At 37.3% G+C, this 18,400-nt stretch overlaps 1 protein-coding gene across 3 annotated transcripts in view; it reads left to right on the top strand.

Moving 5' to 3' along the window:
* Positions 1-18,400, top strand: part of Epg5 (ectopic P-granules 5 autophagy tethering factor) — a 118,889-nt gene that overhangs the window by 21,975 nt on the left and 78,514 nt on the right. For 2 of the 3 annotated variants that reach the window (XM_003473996.5, XM_013157170.3), the window contains exons 2-9: positions 1,519-2,451; positions 7,351-7,594; positions 9,855-9,991; positions 10,875-10,982; positions 11,972-12,045; positions 14,533-14,638; positions 17,082-17,196; positions 17,558-17,708. In XM_003473996.5, coding sequence (XP_003474044.1) covers positions 1,519-2,451; positions 7,351-7,594; positions 9,855-9,991; positions 10,875-10,982; positions 11,972-12,045; positions 14,533-14,638; positions 17,082-17,196; positions 17,558-17,708 — 1,868 coding nt within the window. The remainder of the gene's footprint in view (positions 1-1,518; positions 2,452-7,350; positions 7,595-9,854; positions 9,992-10,874; positions 10,983-11,971; positions 12,046-14,532; positions 14,639-17,081; positions 17,197-17,557; positions 17,709-18,400) is intronic. The other variant, XM_013157171.3, reaches the window with a different exon arrangement.

The following is an 18,400-nucleotide window of genomic DNA, read 5'->3' on the forward strand; positions in this document are numbered from 1 at the left end:
TTTTTTTTTTTGAGACAGGGCTGTACTGTGCAACAAGGGCTGGGCTTGAACTCACCATGTAGCCCATGTTGGCCTCAAACTCGCAGCAGTCCTCTTTAGCATTGTGTGCTGGGATTACAAGCATGAGCCACCACACCCAGCTTTTTCAATTACCATTTCATATAATGTTTTTCTGTTACTCATTATTTTAGGCAGTTTAGCAAACTGATTTGCATTAGATGTGCATTGTGTGCCTGACCCCTAAATGTAATACCCAACAGTTCTTGTTGTAGAGTGCAGGGTACATATTACTTTTTGAATCATTACTGTTTGTAAATGTTTGGCTATCATGGTCATTTCAGCAAACATGTCAAATTCTATTTCAAAGGCATTTATCTTTTCTTCTTGATTTATAATGGCTCCACTTTTTTGAGTATTAATCTGTCAACTTTTTGTTGGACATTGAGAAAAGAATAACTCCAAACACAAACTCCTTGTGTAATTCTTTTCCTTAAACTTGCATAAAAGAAAGCATTTGAGCAATTTCAGATTTTTGTTTATTCAAATGTAACAACTTTATTTAAATGTCACTTAAATAATTTCGCCATAATTTTTCTTCTTTATTTAGTATAGATTCTTATGTTACATAGTTTGTGTGTTAATGCCTAGAATTTTTTTAAACCATTATTTACTTTTTTGGAGGTTAACTTTTTATGTTTTTGTTTTCTGGAGATAATTTTGCGCTTAGTGAAAAGTTGGAAATATTACCCAGAGGATTCCTGTGTTCATGGAATCCTCTTATGCTATCCTCTTATACAGTATATTTGTACATTCTATAGCAAAGAACATTTTCAAAATGAAGAAATTGGCTTTCATACAATACTGTTAATTAAAATTTAGAACATACTTGATTCTCAGAAGTTTTTCCATTAACACCCTTTTTCTGTTCACTGAGTTGCTGCATTTGTCAGGTGAGGCTTTCTATCTTCTTGCTTTAGCCTTCCAGAAATTGGAGATCATAGGCGTGTGCCACCATACCTGGCTACCATGCATTTTTAAAAACATATTTAATCATTTAGGTAACTGCTCATTGAGAGGGCTCAGGAATTTTTACTTGATTGTGTAGTTTATAATCTGTAACTGTTTATTTTGATGTTCAAATTCTCACCCTTTTTTGCATGAGCTTGGAGTAAATATGTTTGTCAAGATAAAAAACCTCTGATAGCATAAGGTAGCTGTTGACTGTTCTGTTTACTAAACCTATAGCAAAATGATGGACAGTTTAGTTAAGACTTTTCCGGTTTTGGATCATAATTTTGCTGCTCACCGTGATGCCTTTTCCCTTCACAATTAGACTAGTAAATCTCCAAATTCAGCCTACTCAAAATGGGATAATACTGAATATGAAACACATTGTTTGTGAAGTGCATTTATATTCCATTTATTAAATGATAGAATTTAAATTTCATGTACAGTTTAAAAATTCCTCATGCTGACAGCATCAGTTAATCGTTATTTCATATTAAATCTTATGTTTAGGAAAAGAAGAAATATGAAACCCTTCGAACAGAAGAGTCTGATGAACTCTCCCTTCCAAAAGCCTCCAAAGAGCAGGAAACCCTTCCTCCAGTTTGTGAATTCAAAGGAGATCATCCAAAGCTCTTAACTGAATCTCAGCTCCCGAGTGATGTCAGTGGACAAAATGAAAGTGAAATGTTTGATATACCACTCACCTCCCTGACTGGAGGCAGTGATGATTGTCTGTCATGTCACCCAGAGCCCCTAAAAGAAGAGGAAGAAATCAGAGCTGGTGTGGTGGTTGATGAGATCATGTCAGAGGTGATTTCTGGATGCAACATGGGAAATAAATTTAAAGTCCTCAAAAACTTTACAGAAGGAGAGGAAAATGTGTTGGGACAGTGTGGACCTTCAGAAAGCACACTACTATCTGATTTTTCTTATACTCAGCAGGAAATGGAAAATTTACAAGTTGGAGAAACTTGCAGTAGGAAAGAAGCCCTGGGTTGTTCTTCAAAAATACTTCAAAATGTTGGCTTGCAGAGTTCTTATGAAGCCAAAGAAATTTCTCAGCCACCTAAAGTGAAGAAACTGTATCCTCAGTTGCCAACTGAAATTGCAGAAGTACAGTCTTTGGTGGCCATGAAACCCTTGCTTTGTAGTGAACGTCTCTACCCAGAACTCCCATCTCAACCAGAACTAATACCGTTTACCAAAGAACAGCTGAAGATCTTGGAGCCTGGTTCATGGCTGGAGAATATTGAGTCATATTTAGAAGAATTTGACAGCATGGCTCATCAGGACAGACATGAATTTTATGAGCTGCTTTTGAACTACTCACGATGTAGGAAGCAGTTGCTGTTGGCTGAAGCTGAGCTGCTTACTCTAACGTCTGATTGTCAAAATGCTAAAAACCGACTGTGGCATTTTAAGGAGGAACAAGTGTCTGCACAGGTATTTTGACAAATGTTTGATAAAACTTTGAAGCACGTGGGGAACTCTCAGTGGAGCTGCTATTCTTAATGCTGTTCATATCCACACTGTGTTTCTTGTACCCACACTATCTGTGTCTTAGGCTAGAGTAGTCTAGGGTTTACAAGTCAAATGGAAAGTCTGGGCCTATAATCTGTGGGAATGAAACAGGCTTAGGAAGCTCATGCCTAGTTTCCTGGGGGCAGGTGCTTTTGAGTTCAGGCTGATGGTTGCTGTAAGATTGTGATGATCCAGTACTACTGCATCTTAAGATTTTCTAAAAGAAAGTAGAAACCTGGGTTTTTGTGTGAGAGATACTAATAGGCAATATAATAGCACACATACATAATCAAAACCAGAAAATCATGTCTCCAGGTCAAACTCAGTCCATAGATGATTAGTTTGAGACCTTGGCCATAGTGCTATAAATGTTTAATGAGTGGAGAATGTCAAGGCTGAAAGCAAAAAAAATAGGGAAGTTCGTCAGGTGGGATCTTATAGAGCCCAAAGTGACTATGATAAAGTCATTTTATAATGACTTAGGAAGGACGGTAAAGAAGAGAAGGTCACTCTTTTTTTTTTTTTTTTTTTTTTTTTTTGGTCTTTTTCCTTTTTATCGGTACCAGGGATCGAACTCACTCTTAAGAAACTTGGTATTAAAGGAAACTGGAAGAGCTACTAGGGGAAACATGCCCGACTCTAACCATCATTTGTTGGGAGACTAGTATATTACTTTATATACAAGAAAAGAATTTGTGGAGAGGGAAACATTTGGAAATATTGAAAAGAAAGATAAAATCAAGAACAGAACTGGGGGAGTTAATATTGGAAGTGGGGAGGGGGTTGGGTTTGGTTTTCCTTTTTAAAAAAATTTTATTTTAAAGAGAGTAAAATTAAACATAGCAAAACAGAACATAAGAAAGCAATGTAAGAGACACAAATTTCAAAGCAAGACAACCGGAGAGCTTCACTATCTTACCATATTGTCTCTTGTTTTCTTCCAAATAATTGTCCTCATCTTCACATACAGTAAATTCATACAAAACAACATAGTATAAAACTGATCTGAATAGGATGTTGAAGGCATTTTAGGTTTTCAAGACCAGACAATAAGGAAGTCAACAATGACTGTCATAATTTCTCTCATTCTCTTCAAAATAGCTGTCCATACTTTCATGTATGTTGAAATTAAACAAAATAAAACAGGCTAAAATCACTCTGAACAAAGAATAATAGTATTGCTGGATTTCACATCACGATGCTACAGAATCAGCACTGGGTACTGCAGTGTGTCTTTTTCTTCAAAGTAGTTGTTCATTTCATCGTGCATTATATAATCAGTTCTATAAACTGTTTCGAAGTTATACGCATGCATGAGTCTCTACGTGTATATCTATCCTTTCTGTATTAGAGGGAAAAACAAAAAGCAAGAAAAAACAAAACAAATTCCTAGAAAAACATGAAAAAGTCATATAAAACCACAATATAAGGTGATCTACATTGGTTACTATGACGTCTCTTGTTATTGTCAATAGAATTGTCTGTTATCAGGCATAGTATAACTGAACATAGCAGTACAACAATATTAATAAAAATAAAACATTGGAGACATTATAAGACTTCAAAAGCAGGTAATAATCAAACTAGAGTGAGTGTCCTAGTGAGTCTTGTCATCTTCAGAGTAGTTGCCTATACTCTCAGACTTGATACTATCAATCATAATAGATTTGAATAAAATCAGTCAAGACAAAACAGCAATCTAACAAGCCAGATTCAAATAAGATCAGTCATAATAAGACAGTGTAAGTTATATAGGGCTTCAGATTAAGTTAGTAGGAAAGTAAGGATGGTTGCCATAATATAGCCTGCTAATTTTGGGATACCTGTCTGTGTCCTCAAATCTGCAACAAGTAGACAAACTGGAACAGAATATAGGAACAGAATATAATCAAACTAAACAGAGCAGTGAGAATAATGTGGATTTTAAATCCTGATATGTTATTAACAACATCCTCTGCCTTCCTTTTTTAGACAATTCCTCCTTTTTCACTTTCACAGGCTGCATTGTACATTTTGTATCCCACTAACTCCCACTAACTAGCTTTTAGACTGGGGGGCAACCTGCTCTTTCCCTGGTGGTTCTGAACCTTTTTACCCCTGGGCTTGGTCTTAGGTTGTATTCCTTTATGTATAAAAGCCTCAAGGTTTTCTTTCATGATAGCTGAGTAGTTTTCTACTGCACAAAAGTATCATGTCTTTCCCAGCCTATCTGCAGGTGCTGGATGAGTTGCCCCTATTTTTCCCTAGTTCCCTGTCACATAGAGCATTGTTTTCTCATATTTGACTTTTTGACCCATAAACCCTCTTTCAGGTTAATTATATTTCCTATACAGAGCATCTTGTTAGACCCTATCTCCTGATCTACTCTGCCTGTGTTTCTTTTTGTTAGTGTTATCAAGGTCACCTATGTTAGAGATTATAGTCAACCTTCTCTGCTTCATTTCTGCTATTTTTTTGCCATTGGTTATCTACTTTTCTTCTTCATTCCATTGTTTGCCCTGTTTATTGAGGCCTCTCTGCCACTGTTTCTGAAATCCTGGTGTTTTTTCTCTCTCTCTAGAATGTCTGTCAGTATTTTTTGTAGGGTTGAATTGGTGGTCACGAACTCCCCCAGTTCCTCTTTGTCATGGAAGCATCTTGCTTCTCCATTAATTTTGAGAGACAGTCTTTCAGGGTACATCAGTCTGGGTTGGAGGTTCTTTTCTTTCAGGGCTTGAAATGCTTCTCTCCAAGCTCTTCTTGATTTGAAGGTTTGTGTCAAGTCTGTCATGATTTTGATGGGTTTTCCTTTATAGGTGATCTGTTTCTTTTCTCTGACAGCTTTTAATATTCAATTCTTGTGATGAATTTCTATTATTATATGTCTGGGTGTAGCTCTGTTTTGGTTGTAAGTGACTGGAGTTCTGTATACCATATACATTTGAATATCATTTCCTTTTCCTGTGATTGGGAAGTTTTCCTTATTACTGTGAATAGCCTTTGTATTTCCTTTGTGTTTACCCCTTCTTCACTCACATTTTTTATTTTTAAGTTATAGATCCTCTTGTCGTCTTCTAGCCTTTGTATTGTTACTGTCTGTTTCCTTGTTATTTTTAAGAGCTCTTTCCTTTCACAATCACACATTACAAACATATATTCAAGTTTTGTTAATCTATCTCTAGTTTCTTTCAGGCAATTTTGCCAGCTTTTAATGGAGTTTTTAATTTCCTGGTAATCTCTTTGAATCTGTTTCATATATTCTAGGGTTTTTTTATGTTCTTTGTCAAACATTTCTCTACTTTTTTTGTGTTATTCCATTCTCCCATCTGTGTCTTCATGAGAGGTGCTTAGCATTCCTTTTATTAATCTTCTTATATCTTGCTTTACTTGTATTAATGTTTCAGTTTTGAAATGGTCTGTAATGTCATAAATATATTCCTTTATGTTGGCTGATGCCGTGTCCGATATTGCATATTTGCTGCCCTCAATCTCTTCTGTATTTACCTCTCCTGGACAGATATTCCCTGAGATGAGGGCTGGGGGATTTTTCTTATTTCTTTCTCTTGTCATGCTTTTGGATTCTTCCATACAGGTATATAGTAAAGGTCCCAGCCCCTTTCCTTGTTGGTTATAGTTCTTCTGAAGTACGCTGGCTAGAAATTTCTGCCCTCTCCAGCTTGTTGTTGGTTATTGAGGTGCAAACAGGGGCTGTGTAGGCTAGCCCCTCCTTTCTGAGCCGGTCAATCAGTGGGGGTCTTCACCAGGGTGGTGTGTGCCACGTGCCAGAACCAGTTCAGGATAACTTCAGGGACAGTTTCGTCCTTGGGTATTGGGTCCAGCCAGGGGCGTGATCCAGCCTAAGCAGATCCCACCAGTTTGCTCTGGGCAAGGAGCAACCAACTGAAGTCACTGCTGTTCCTTGTTCAGGCCCGTCCTGTCCAATACCAATGTGTCATCCAATCAGTCACCCCTTTCCCGCAGGAGGGTCAAATTCCGAGCAGTTACTACAAGTGGGTTAGTGCAGGTCACCACGTTGGCTCTGTTCTCTGTTGGGCTCGCCAACCCCCAATTTCAACGCAACTGTGGCTCCTGTGGCGAGAGCACCGTGCCTGTGAATCTGAGTGGCCCCAGCAAGGATGCTGCGACTGTGAGTTTGACTAGCTCCAATTGGAGCACCGTGACCATGAGTCTAACAGGCCCCTTTCCCTTTAATTTCTTCCTGGGTCAAAAGGGTCCTTCATCTCCCTCCATCTGATCTTCTCCAGATGTTTTATTCCGGCATCTGAGCTGTTTCAGGGAGGCTCCCTATTTTGCTGCTTACTGATCCGCCATTTTTAGCTCCTTCCCATTTTCCTTTTTTTTTTTTTGACTTGCTTGAACTCCTGACCCCACTGCTTTAGCATTGAGTGGTGGGATTACAGGGATCTATGACCACACCAGTTAGAGGTTTCTTTTGAGCAGAACTGTAAAAAAATAATGAGGGTAGGCCCAAAGATATTTTGAAGTAACTTGAAATTGAAGGAATATCACAATGGCCTCAGAGTTCATAAAATAGAAAGTAAGATTTTCAGTGTGAGAGTCTTAGGGACACACTCTATTGTTTTCTTTTCTCACTGACTTCTTACGTGTTATTTTTCTTTAAGATGTTTGAATTGGCAGTGTTCTCTGTGGCACATGATCATTTATTCACTGGCATTATTTCTTGCACAGTAGTATTGTTCCCTCCTTATGCTTATTAGCTCTTTGGAAATGATACTGAAGCCTGTGTATTATATACCTATTGCCTGATTGCTTCAAATGCAGAGTACTGGTTTTATATTTTACCCTTTTATCCACTGGTAGGGTATCTGTGCAGATCAAGTGAAAGTTTCGGGTCATCATCGCTACAAGAGAGTTGAAATGAATGAAAATGCACTAGAGGAGCTGAAGAAGCTATTTGATGCCAAATCTGAACACCTCCACCAAACGCTGGCCCTTCATTCTTATACTTCTGTGCTCTCGAGGTTGCAAGTAGAGTCTTACATCTATGCATTGCTCAATAGCTCAGCTGTTCTGAGATCTTTAGCAATTCATCAACAAGGCCAAGGTGTGTAAGTAACAGTTTATCCTTATGATGTAAAATTGAAAAATGTATTTGAGTCATACAAACTGGTTAAGTTGACTATAGTAGTTACTCAACCAAGTAGAGTAGTTAGTCTTACAACGTATCAGTTGTGCTTGCAGTTTAATATTGCCTCTTTCAGGAAGGATTGACTTGTCTTGGAGAGATTTCTTGGGAGCAGTGCTAAGCCTCTCGACCTCCTTCGCTGTCATTTTCTGCTTCTTTAGGATTTCAGAAAGCATACAGTGCACTCATTAGTAATGTCCCTCGATACTCTGTGTCCTTGGTATTTTGTGTTACCAAGTAGAGTACAAAAAGAAATTTTTTTTTGGAGACGGTCTTGCTATGTAGTGCAGGCTGGCCTTGAACCCACTTGTGTAGGCTAGCCTTAAACTCATGGTGATCATCCTGCCTCAGCCTCCCAAGTGCTGGGTATACAAGTGTGTGCCACCATGCCTGGCCCAAATAGAGTTTGAGTCTAAAATTTAGAGTACTTTTCCTTTCTACATTTCTTGCATGTTTTGTTTGCTTGTCTAGTGTGTTACACTGTTCTGTTTAATTTTTAACTGAAGATCTGTAATGTTCTAAATTTTTCATTGTTATTTGTGTTTTAACATATTTAGGACAAGGCCATAATTTTGTGTATCTTGCTGTCTGGCAGCTCTGATTCGAATTGACTGTCCCATTGGATGGCTTGTATTGCTTGTGTTGATTGCACTTTGCAAAGAAAGACATTGATTTAGCAGACCATATATAATCATATTGTAGTTCTTTAAAGAAAACATTAAAATGGTATAAAAAATTATAACACAGTTAAGTTGTAATATAGCAGTTGTAAATGCATGTTATACATAGCAGAATAGGGTATTTATAAGGTTTGTGTGTTAACTTTAGAGTATTAATTATTAATGAAAGTATTAACCCATGAAGAAATGCCATGCATGCTAATTACTTGGAAAAACACTGTTTATAAAAGCTTATTTAGAAACAGCAAGAAATACATGCAAGTGATGAAGAGCATATTGTTGAAAATTATCTGAAAAAATGGGGGCCACTGTAGCTGCAGAAACAGCCAAACACATTATGATATTTTTACATACTCTGCACCAATCAGCTGCCTTTATGTATAAAATATTTTTCTTATTTCACAAATATAAATTCCTTTTAACTTAAACCAAATTTGTTCATTTTTGTAACAATTTTTTAATTGATATGAGAAGTATTAATATTTATATTTGGCAATAATTACTCAAATTCAGCCAACTAACCAGGATTGGTTCAAATGCATAGGCTTTTTGTTAATTTTAATGCACTTTTTAATAAAAGTGATTGTATATGCTGGCATGGTGATACAGCCTGTAATCCTAGCACTTAGGGTGAGGCAGGAGGCTTATCATGAGTTCAAAGCCAGGCAAGGTTACACAATGAGTTTGAGGCCAGCCTGAACTAAATGGAAAGATTCTGTCTCAAAAAACAAACAAACAAAATTAAACCTATTCATACCACCAGCAGTATAAACTGCCTGCCTGGACAGTCATACACTTACCACTTGTGGTTCAAGTTGGTGAAAATGTGTTAAGAAATTAGCCTTTACTACATGACATGTCAAGCATTATATATGCTTCTGGAATTATGCACTTTTTAACTTCTGGGAAAAATCTTAGGATCCTTTAAAAGTAAAAATTCGTCTCTCTTTTCCCTATTTTGTTTTCTTAACAAATCAAGGAGCTGGAAATGGGACCAAGATCTGCTGGGTTTTTATTTTTATTTTATTTTTTTGGTACCAGGGATCGAATGCACAACCTTGTGCTTGCCAGGCAAGCACTTGTGCCACTCAGCTAAATTCCTGGCCCTGATCTGCTGGTTTTTAAATTTAAAAAAAATTGCGGAAGAGTTTAATTTCCAGTAGAAATTATAAAAAAAATTTTTTTTTTGGTGGTCCTAGAGATTGAACTAGAGAATGCTGCGTTACATCTTCAGCTCTTTATTTTGCTGATACAGTGTCTCACTGATTTGCCCACACTGATCTTTAACTTGCAGTACAGTTTGCTTAGTAGCTGGGATTACAGGCACGAGCCACCCAGCCTGGTTAGAAATTTAAAATCCTGATGGAACTAACTTTCTGGTCTTTGATTTTTATTTGAACCAAACATTTTAAGTAGTTTGTTTTGTTTAAGTGAAGACACCAGAATTTTTCCCAAACACTGTTTGTGGGGACTCATTTATTTCTGTCTTTAATTTATAGCTTTTAAACCAACAGAAAGCCTTCCCTCTGATCTGTGTCACCTGAAGGAGTGTATCAGTGTTTTGTTCATGTTTACCAGGAGAGTAAATGAAGATAGTCAGTTCAATGATGATATTCTTCTCTGGCTGCAGAGATTGGTAAGGGACTACAAACAGACATAATAGACCTTCCTTGATTTCTTTAATAATTTAAGAATTATCTCTTATTTTGCTATATTTTTGTCAATAACCTTTTCAACCAGTTCATTTAGTGAGCTAGTGACTGGCTGTTAATCATAACATGTGGTAGTAAGTAATTTATCCGGCATTTTATTGAGCTTAAAGTCTTTTCTCGTAGTAAGTGGTATGTTAAGTGAACTCTGGTCTTCAGCTCAAAGTTGAACTTAGGGAGGAGAGGCAGTTGGGAAGAATGCCAAATAGAATACTAGATACATGTTCACAAAACAAGTATCTGATTTAAACACTTTCAATATATTACTTTTTTATATTGTATGTTTAATGTTGAACTGAGTCTTCACTTGAAAAAAAATTTTTCAATGAGGAAGAGTCTTAGAATTTGGAGAATTTATGAATAATGTTAGGTGTATTGCAGAGGGTGTGGGTATTTGTTTATTGATTGTTTTTTCATGGGGCTTCCTTCTGTGTTTTTTTAGGTTCGACTAGTATTCTTAGACATGAGATGATGTTTCAGGCATGCTCATCTGGATTTGAGGAATCTTCTACCAAATAAAAATAGAATGAATTACTTGATCTTTATCAATCCATATGTGATGGATTATATAGGCTTTGTAATTTGCTAGAAGATAAAAAATTAGACTTACATAGAAGCTGCTTAGGATATTTTTATCAAAGATCCATAGGCCTCTATGGGCCTCTTTGGAAGAAATGCAACCAGTCAATAGTGGATCTTATGTCTAGTTATTCTATGGTTGCAAGTACTTAAACATTAGGTAAATAACTTTAGATTCCCAGATAAATTCTTCTTTTTAATTAGTTAAAGCATGAATCCTTTATTGTTCAGGTGTCAGTGTTACAAAGAGTTGGCTGTCCTGGTGATCACCTCTTCCTCCTAAATCATATTCTTCGATGCCCTGCTGGTGTTAGTAAGTGGGCTGTTCCTTTCATCCAGGTATGACTTGTTTCTTTCTGACTGTGAGGGGCTGGGGTAAAAGTTTTGGTGAATAATTATCCTGAAGAAACTGCTAAAAACAAAACAGAACACCCCGTAAATCTATTGAGAACATTATTGAAATAAATATATATTTGTAGGAGTAATTTTGTCAAAACTTCTTGGGCCACCCACAATTGATAAGATTATGTCAGAATGGAAAATGTCCACTTGTAGTTTCCATAGTATTTAATTCTGTAAGCTTTCTGTGTGAGAAAACTTGCTGGGATTATTTTTTTCTGGAATGCTTGAACATAGCTTCCTAAACTACTTCATCTCATACTATACTTGGTATGGGTAAAACAGGAACCACCAGCTGTCAAGAGAGAGCTCAGGCCTCTATGAACTTTCACACACTTAGAGGAGTTGGTTGTCTGGTTTATAGTTTTTCCTTTGCTCCTTGCTTTTAGGTTATTTTATCAATCATAGCAACCACCCAACTGTACACAACCCAAATGTGTGTCAAGTTCAACTTCTTTATATTTCCTTCACTTAAGTCTTTGTGGTGGTGAGAAGCCTGAGTCTTTTAAAAATGAAGGAGAAGGCTGGGAATTTAGCTCAGTGATATAAGTGCCTGCCTGGCAAACGCAAAGTCGTGAGCTTGATTCCTGTTACAAAAAAAAAAAAAAGAGAGAGAGAGAAATTTTGTCTTTGTTTGTTTCTCTTTGGATCAAAGTAGCATTATTGTCCACATCTTGTGTTGTAGGTGTGCCACTATGCCTGGCTTGTGTTGAAGGTAATTGATGTAAATTGCTTAGCTGCCTCTGCTCTTTGAGTCCAGCCGAGGCAGTGATGCCAGTTAATCTGTGAGCTGTGTCTCACTTTTGGGGATTAGGTTCCAGTGTCAGCTTTGTTCTCAACTTTATTGTTAGAGTGATTGTGAACTAAGCTTATGGACACTTGGGTTATTGATGTTCTATAGTATTCTATTTTTCCTTTTCTGATTTCAGATCAAAGTGTTGAACAACTCATCAGGAGTCTTTCATTTCATGCAGTCCCTTGCCCTGCTGATGTCTCCTGTCAAGTGAGTGTGGAAGGGCTCTGTGAAGTAGAAATTGAAATGTACTGGCTTCCTTATTTGTCTAGATCCATAGAAAAATTGCTGAAGGAAGCATCAGCATTGTAGATTTCCTTTGAGTTTGATACTTCCTGTCTGAAAGTTTTAACTGTTTATTAACCTCTTTTAGTTCTCCCTTTTATAGGGTTCATCTCTTTTCTTGTATGTCATTGTGAAAGGTGGTACAGACAAAAGAAATGATATATTCCTTCAAAGAAATGATTTAGTGCTGAACAAGGGTAGGGGATACAGGAAAATCGAAGTGCTAAATTGTAAATTGTAAAGCAGTAGCAATGTAGAGAATAAAGAGTGGTCAGAGAAGGTTCTGTGATACATAAACAAGCTTTGAAGAATGAATTGCCTTTCATTGATAGAAAAAGATTAGTGAAGTGTGTAGGTGGGAAGAACAGTATGAACAAAGGTCTCAGTACAAGCTTGGTGACTGGACAGAGGACAGGAAGATCAGCTTGGCTGGGGTAAAAGTATGTGCAGGAGATGGCTAATGACTATAAAAGTGAATATGTAGGGTTGGTTAGAGAATAGAAGGCCTTTAAATTTTTTTAATTTTATTTTGAAAGTATACAACAGAACAAGACAGAATAAAGCCAATTAAGATCGTACAGTGAAATTGGTACAGAACTTCACAGCAGGTTACAGGGATAACAGTAATAGGTATCACAGTATGTTTTGTTATCTTTATAATAGTTGTTCTTTCAATCATGTATATCAAATTGAGATGAAATATTGAACACTATAGAACTTATCAAAACAATATTGAATAGAGTAGTACTATTAATCAGAAAAGAGCAAAACAGTAATAAAAATATTTGCCTTCAAAGAGATGGTAGAAGGAAGTCCCCCTTACTTGCTATGGTCAACCTCCCAGGAGACGCTCAGATTTCTGGTTCCCATTTGCTAATGGGCGGGGGGGGGGCAAAGAAGGGGGGTAGGGGAAGTGGGATATTTGACTCTAGGAGAAGACCTTTAAATTAAGGCAGAGGAATTTGGATTTGATATGGCTGGGCATTTACAGCAGTAGAGGGTTTTTGAACAGGGGTAAAAGTTATATTTTAGGAAGATTAGAATGGACAAAGGCAGAAGAATATGTCGTTCTTCTTAATTGAATGGTTACGAACATCTGTCTGTCTTGGCCCTAGAACCCAACGCAACTTCAAAAGGGCACGTCCTTGACTGGGGTGAAGGCAGGGTCTGTATATAGGCAACCCTGAACAGTGTTATAGCCACTGTTCTCAGGGCCTAGGAAATCTATCTGTCACATAACCTGCTTCAGGATAATAGTAGTGGGGACAGGTGAAGGAACCCAGAGATCATCTCCAGGAAGGGTTTTAGTAGCTGATTAAATAATGTAGGAAAGAAATGGCTTAGACATAACTAGACTTTTTTGAGTTTGGGTTGGAGGGCATTTGCAGCACTAACGAAAGAAGAGCTGCTTTGTAGAGAGGAAAGTTTTAAGGTCATTGATATACTGTTTATAAATGAAAACATACAAGTGACATCCAGAAATACCAGGAGTGCATAATTGGCACTTGTGTAGTTGAAAGGCAGTGTTGGAGCTACAAAACTAGAAGACATGGCAGGAAAGTTTCTGGTTAGAGATAGGAATATATGAATCTTCAGAGGGAAAGGAAGGAAGGGTGAAAAGGAACTGTCTTTGTTACTCAGTCTCGTCAGATCCAGCTAACAGCTTGAGAAAGCTGTCTGGCAGGCATTCTCTCTTCCCCTTCTCCCTTACTACCTGTGTATGGGAGCAGCTCCAAAATATGGTGGTATGATTTCACTCACAGGTGTTCTACATTGATATCCACTCTAGGGCGTAACCAAGCCTCTGTATTACCTGTGGTTACCCTTTTTTATTCAGTAAAGCGTGTTGCCTAAACCTGTCTCCCTAGCAACATTTTACAAACCTGGTTTGAGTGAAGGTATTGCAGAACTCCATATCTGTCTCTGTGACTGGCTTGCATTCATTCATTCATTCATTCATTCAAATACTGGGGATTGAATCTATGCTAGGCAAGTGCGGTAACCTCTTGAGTTGCACTCCCAGCTCTTGAAACTTTATTTTTTTTTGGTGACAAGATTTCATTAGGTTGCCCCAGCTGGATTTGAACATGAGAGCCTCCTGCCTCAGTCTGCCAGATAGCTGAGTTTACAGGCATGTTCGACTACTCCTGGCAGTGTGTGTATTTAATATCACTATAGAGTGAGAGTTATACTAGTGTAATTGCTTTTCTGCAGGTGCTTTATTACTAATTCAGATCTCCACCCAAGTGTGTGAGGTTTTAGTATTCTTGATTTCAGTCGCTCTTATTTGTTCATTTAAGATATTCGAAGTTGTGTTGATACCTAAATCTTCTTTGGGGTGTGTACAAAATTTACAATGCATGTGGGGCTTTCTGTGTTTATGCAACTGTAGTTATTTCCTTTGTCCCTTAGAAATCGAGCAGAGTTTATGTGCCACATGAAGCCTAGTGAATGGAAGCCGTCCTCTTCAGGACCAGCATCTGGGAACTGGACACTAGTAGATGAGGGAGGAGAAGAGGTAATTTTTTGCACCTGCATTGCTTCGATTAATCATTTTTGAGTTGATCTAATGTATTAGGTATTATTGTAAGCACTTTAGATATATTGTCTCATTTAATTCTCCATCGACCTTGAGAGGAAAGTACTGTCCTGTGATTGTCTTTTCACATGTGAGCAAGCTGAAGCACTGGGGGATGAAATGACTTAGGCTCAGAGGCAGTGCTCTAAGCCTGTGTGCTCTGCTGCCTCCTTCTGTAGAACTGCCTTTTGTTTAGCTGGAATAAGGAACCTGGGGATGAAATTGAGCCATACTAAGTGAAATTTATGTGAGGATTTTCCTTTATTTACTAAATGTTTCTGGGGTTTTAGGTCTCACTAAAGAGTCTGAGTCTGAATATTGAACAACTAGGCTAAGGATTCTGTTTTAACACTTACAAACTTATCTGGATCTTCTCTGAAAGACAAAAGCTAGTTTTCTTTTTTGATGAGAATTTAATGATCAAAATCCAACTTCTCAAGATAATGCTTGTTCATTTTATATTGTGTATATGGTTATTATATTTGTGAGAAATTTTTCCTGTAGCTAATTATCAGTTTGAAACCTAGTGCTTCTTTCTGGTCCAGATCTTGATTTGATGTTCTTGTCTGGGATAACCACCCATCAGATTTACAAAATCTTCCTCCCTTTATGTGCACTGGACAGTTCTCAGAATGGCAATAACAGCAGCTGTGAGAATTTTGTCTGGGTATTTTTCCAAGTGCTTATTCAGAAGTAGGTACCCCCTTACATTTGTTTCATTTCCTCCTGAGACTTTCAGTAGGTGGTGAAGTGGTGGTAAATGGTAAATGATGTGAAAATGCAAACAGCTTTGCTAGAGTCTAAGACATCTTCTTGAGGAGAGCTGCTTCAGAGCTGATATGGTTCTTTAAAAGATTGTAGTGAAGCAGTAGGTTTTTCCAGAGTGGTCTTAGAAGAGGAGTCTTTTGAGGGGAGGGGTAGGTTTTTTTTGCATTTGGTCTCAGACACTAATGTGTCTAGAGTCCTTAAATTGGTGCCTTGCTCTTTGGTAGCATTCACTAAATGTTGAGTGAGTTTGAAACTTTAAGAGTCGATAAGAAAGTTAAAAATGCTATTGAATCAGAAAGAGCTGTGGGGAGGAAGTCACTCTGGATATGTAGATCAGTGGTTTCTTAACAACACTACTTCTATATTAGAATCACTTGGACAACTTACACCTTGACCTGAACCCAAACCCACACATCCAGGTGTTTCACTGTCTTCCTAGAAATCCTCATGTATAGTCAGAGTTGACAAGTACTACTCTAAATGGAGTTTCTGAGGCTTTCTTAGGCATTTTGGCTACAGTATCTGTTCTGGATTATAGTAATGAAATATCTCAACTAGTTTTGTAAAGAAAAAGAACTTAATTAGTTCATGGTTTTGGAGGCTGGAAAACTAGATGGTAGAATGTATGGAGGAAAACTGATCACATCTCAAAACATTGAGACAGCAGAATGAGATTAGCATGCTCTTTTTATAACAGCCCTCTTGTGAGAACTACAAGGGGTCCTATGAGAACTTCCTTAATTCCTTTCAAGGACAGCACCCTGACAGGTTGAAGGACCTGCCTCTGAACTCCATTCCTTACAGTTCCATTTCACCTCCCAATACTGGCATCCTGGGGACCATGTTCCCACATATAAACCATGGGGGACAAATTATGTTTAAACCATAGCATAGACATCAGGAGATAAACATGAATGGTGTAAGGAAATGTTGATGGAATTGCATTAGTTGTTTATTGAAATTGAGGTGATACATTCTTCACTATGGATCTTCTTACAGTCCTTCTCTTTTGAATATAGTATGTTTTAGGACACAAATGAAGTTGGTTTCCAAGGTGACTTAAGGGCTCTAAATCAAACAAAAAGACCCCAGAGATGTACCCTGTGTGATCTCTGATCTTTTATCCTGCTTTCAGCAGAAGTAATTGACAGCTGAGCTTCAGTCACCTGAAGCAAATGCTAATTGATTTCTGTGAATCCATTGAGTATTGCAGTAGACCTTGATTTTGGGGAAGGAAAATGATAGGGAAAATAACGTGGGTTCTATTTGATGTTGCCAAGCATTGAACTGTATGGTAGGATTTGCATGCTAGAGCATTTTATTTTTTTGTCTTCTTTGAGGTAGAAATTTAATTTTTAAGAGCTAATCCCAAAAGCTGTTTTATCCCTTGAAGAATGGACATGACCCAGATGCATATGAAATTGTGCTTTGCAATTTCAGAGCCCTTTCAAGCTATATGTGGAACTGAGGCTATAAATCTCAGTCCTGGAGGAAAAGTCTGTGGGGAAACATAAGGATGATACTTACTATGTGTGTAATAATGTAACTCTTCCAATTGTAGACTGTAATGTGATCTCATCAAACCAGCTGACCTGACTTTGCATTTTTCCCTTAGGATGAAGACCCTGAAACCAGTTGGATTCTCCTTAATGAAGATGACTTGGTTATCCTTTTGTCACAGTTTCCATTTCATGAACTCTTTCAGCATCTTCTTGGGTTTAAAGCAAAAGGTAGAACAGTTTCTTTTGATACAAATAAAATATACTGATGGCAGTCTTCACATAGGAAGCACCTAGAATTGCTTCTTATGTAGGCTTCTGCTTGAGGTTTTTCTGTTCTGTGTGTGGCATATTTTCTTTCTCTTGTGCTTACAATTTTCCACATAGTATATAAGTGTGAAAAGGATGATTAGTTTACACGTTACCTAGTTTAAATACCTTATCTTTTATGTTTGTACTATGTTTTAAGTAAAGGAATTGTTAATTTATCTTCATCTTGGCTTTGTTCCTCATTAAAGTACTTAACATCTATATCCTTCACTTTTTTCATATAATAATTATAATTTTTGCCTTTTATCTGATTAATTTCTAGGTGATTATTTACCTGAAACAACGAGACCTCAAGAAATGATGAAAATTTTTGCCTTTGCCAACTCATTAGTGGAACTTTTGGCTGTGGGATTAGAAACCTTTAACAGAGCACGCTATAGGCAGTTTGTGAAGCGCATCGGGTATATGATCAGGTGATAGTGTTGGTGCATTCCTCTCTGTTTGCTTTCACCTTGGCTAGACATAGTTATTGCATAATTGGGATGACAGGCATTTTACACTGAGGCCTTCTTTTTTTTTTTTTTTTTTTTTTTTTTTTTGATCTACCAGATTGAATTTCATGGATGCTTCCAGTCAAAATATTTGGTCAATTATCCTAACTTCAACCCATCTGCTAGGCAGTTGTTCGTAGAGTTAAGATCCTTAGAATTGCAGCTGACTTGAAGTCAGAGCTAGAGAGAAGGGTCAAGGCAAACGCAGGCTCTTTTTGCTTTTGTATCCTTTAAGTCTTGTCTACCTCCTAGCTTTCGCCTTGAAATTGAAACTTAGCCATTGAAAATTGGTCATGGCTCTTTTATGTCTTTATTTTCTTGTTTTCTGTCTAGTGTATTGTAATTTATGGTATATGATGTTTTAGGAATTGCAAAAGCTTACTCAGTGGTCACTATTTTTGAATTGGAAAAGCATTATTAGTATTAGTATTTAAGTGAAAAGTGAATTTATAGTTCTGTTTTCTATCATTTTTAGATATATACTGCTTTTCTTTGAATTGATTTTGTTTGGTTACTACCCTTTTTGTTCATCAGCAGTCTTTACTGGATTATTGTCTGTAGCATAAATATAGGTTATGTTGTTTTTTCCAGCCTCTTCCAGAAAAAAAGTTCAT

Source organism: Cavia porcellus, unplaced genomic scaffold (assembly GCF_034190915.1).
Source record: "Cavia porcellus strain 051 isolate PalLab524CR breed Dunkin Hartley unplaced genomic scaffold, mCavPor4.1 scaffold_20, whole genome shotgun sequence".
Lineage (NCBI taxonomy): Eukaryota > Metazoa > Chordata > Mammalia > Rodentia > Caviidae > Cavia > Cavia porcellus.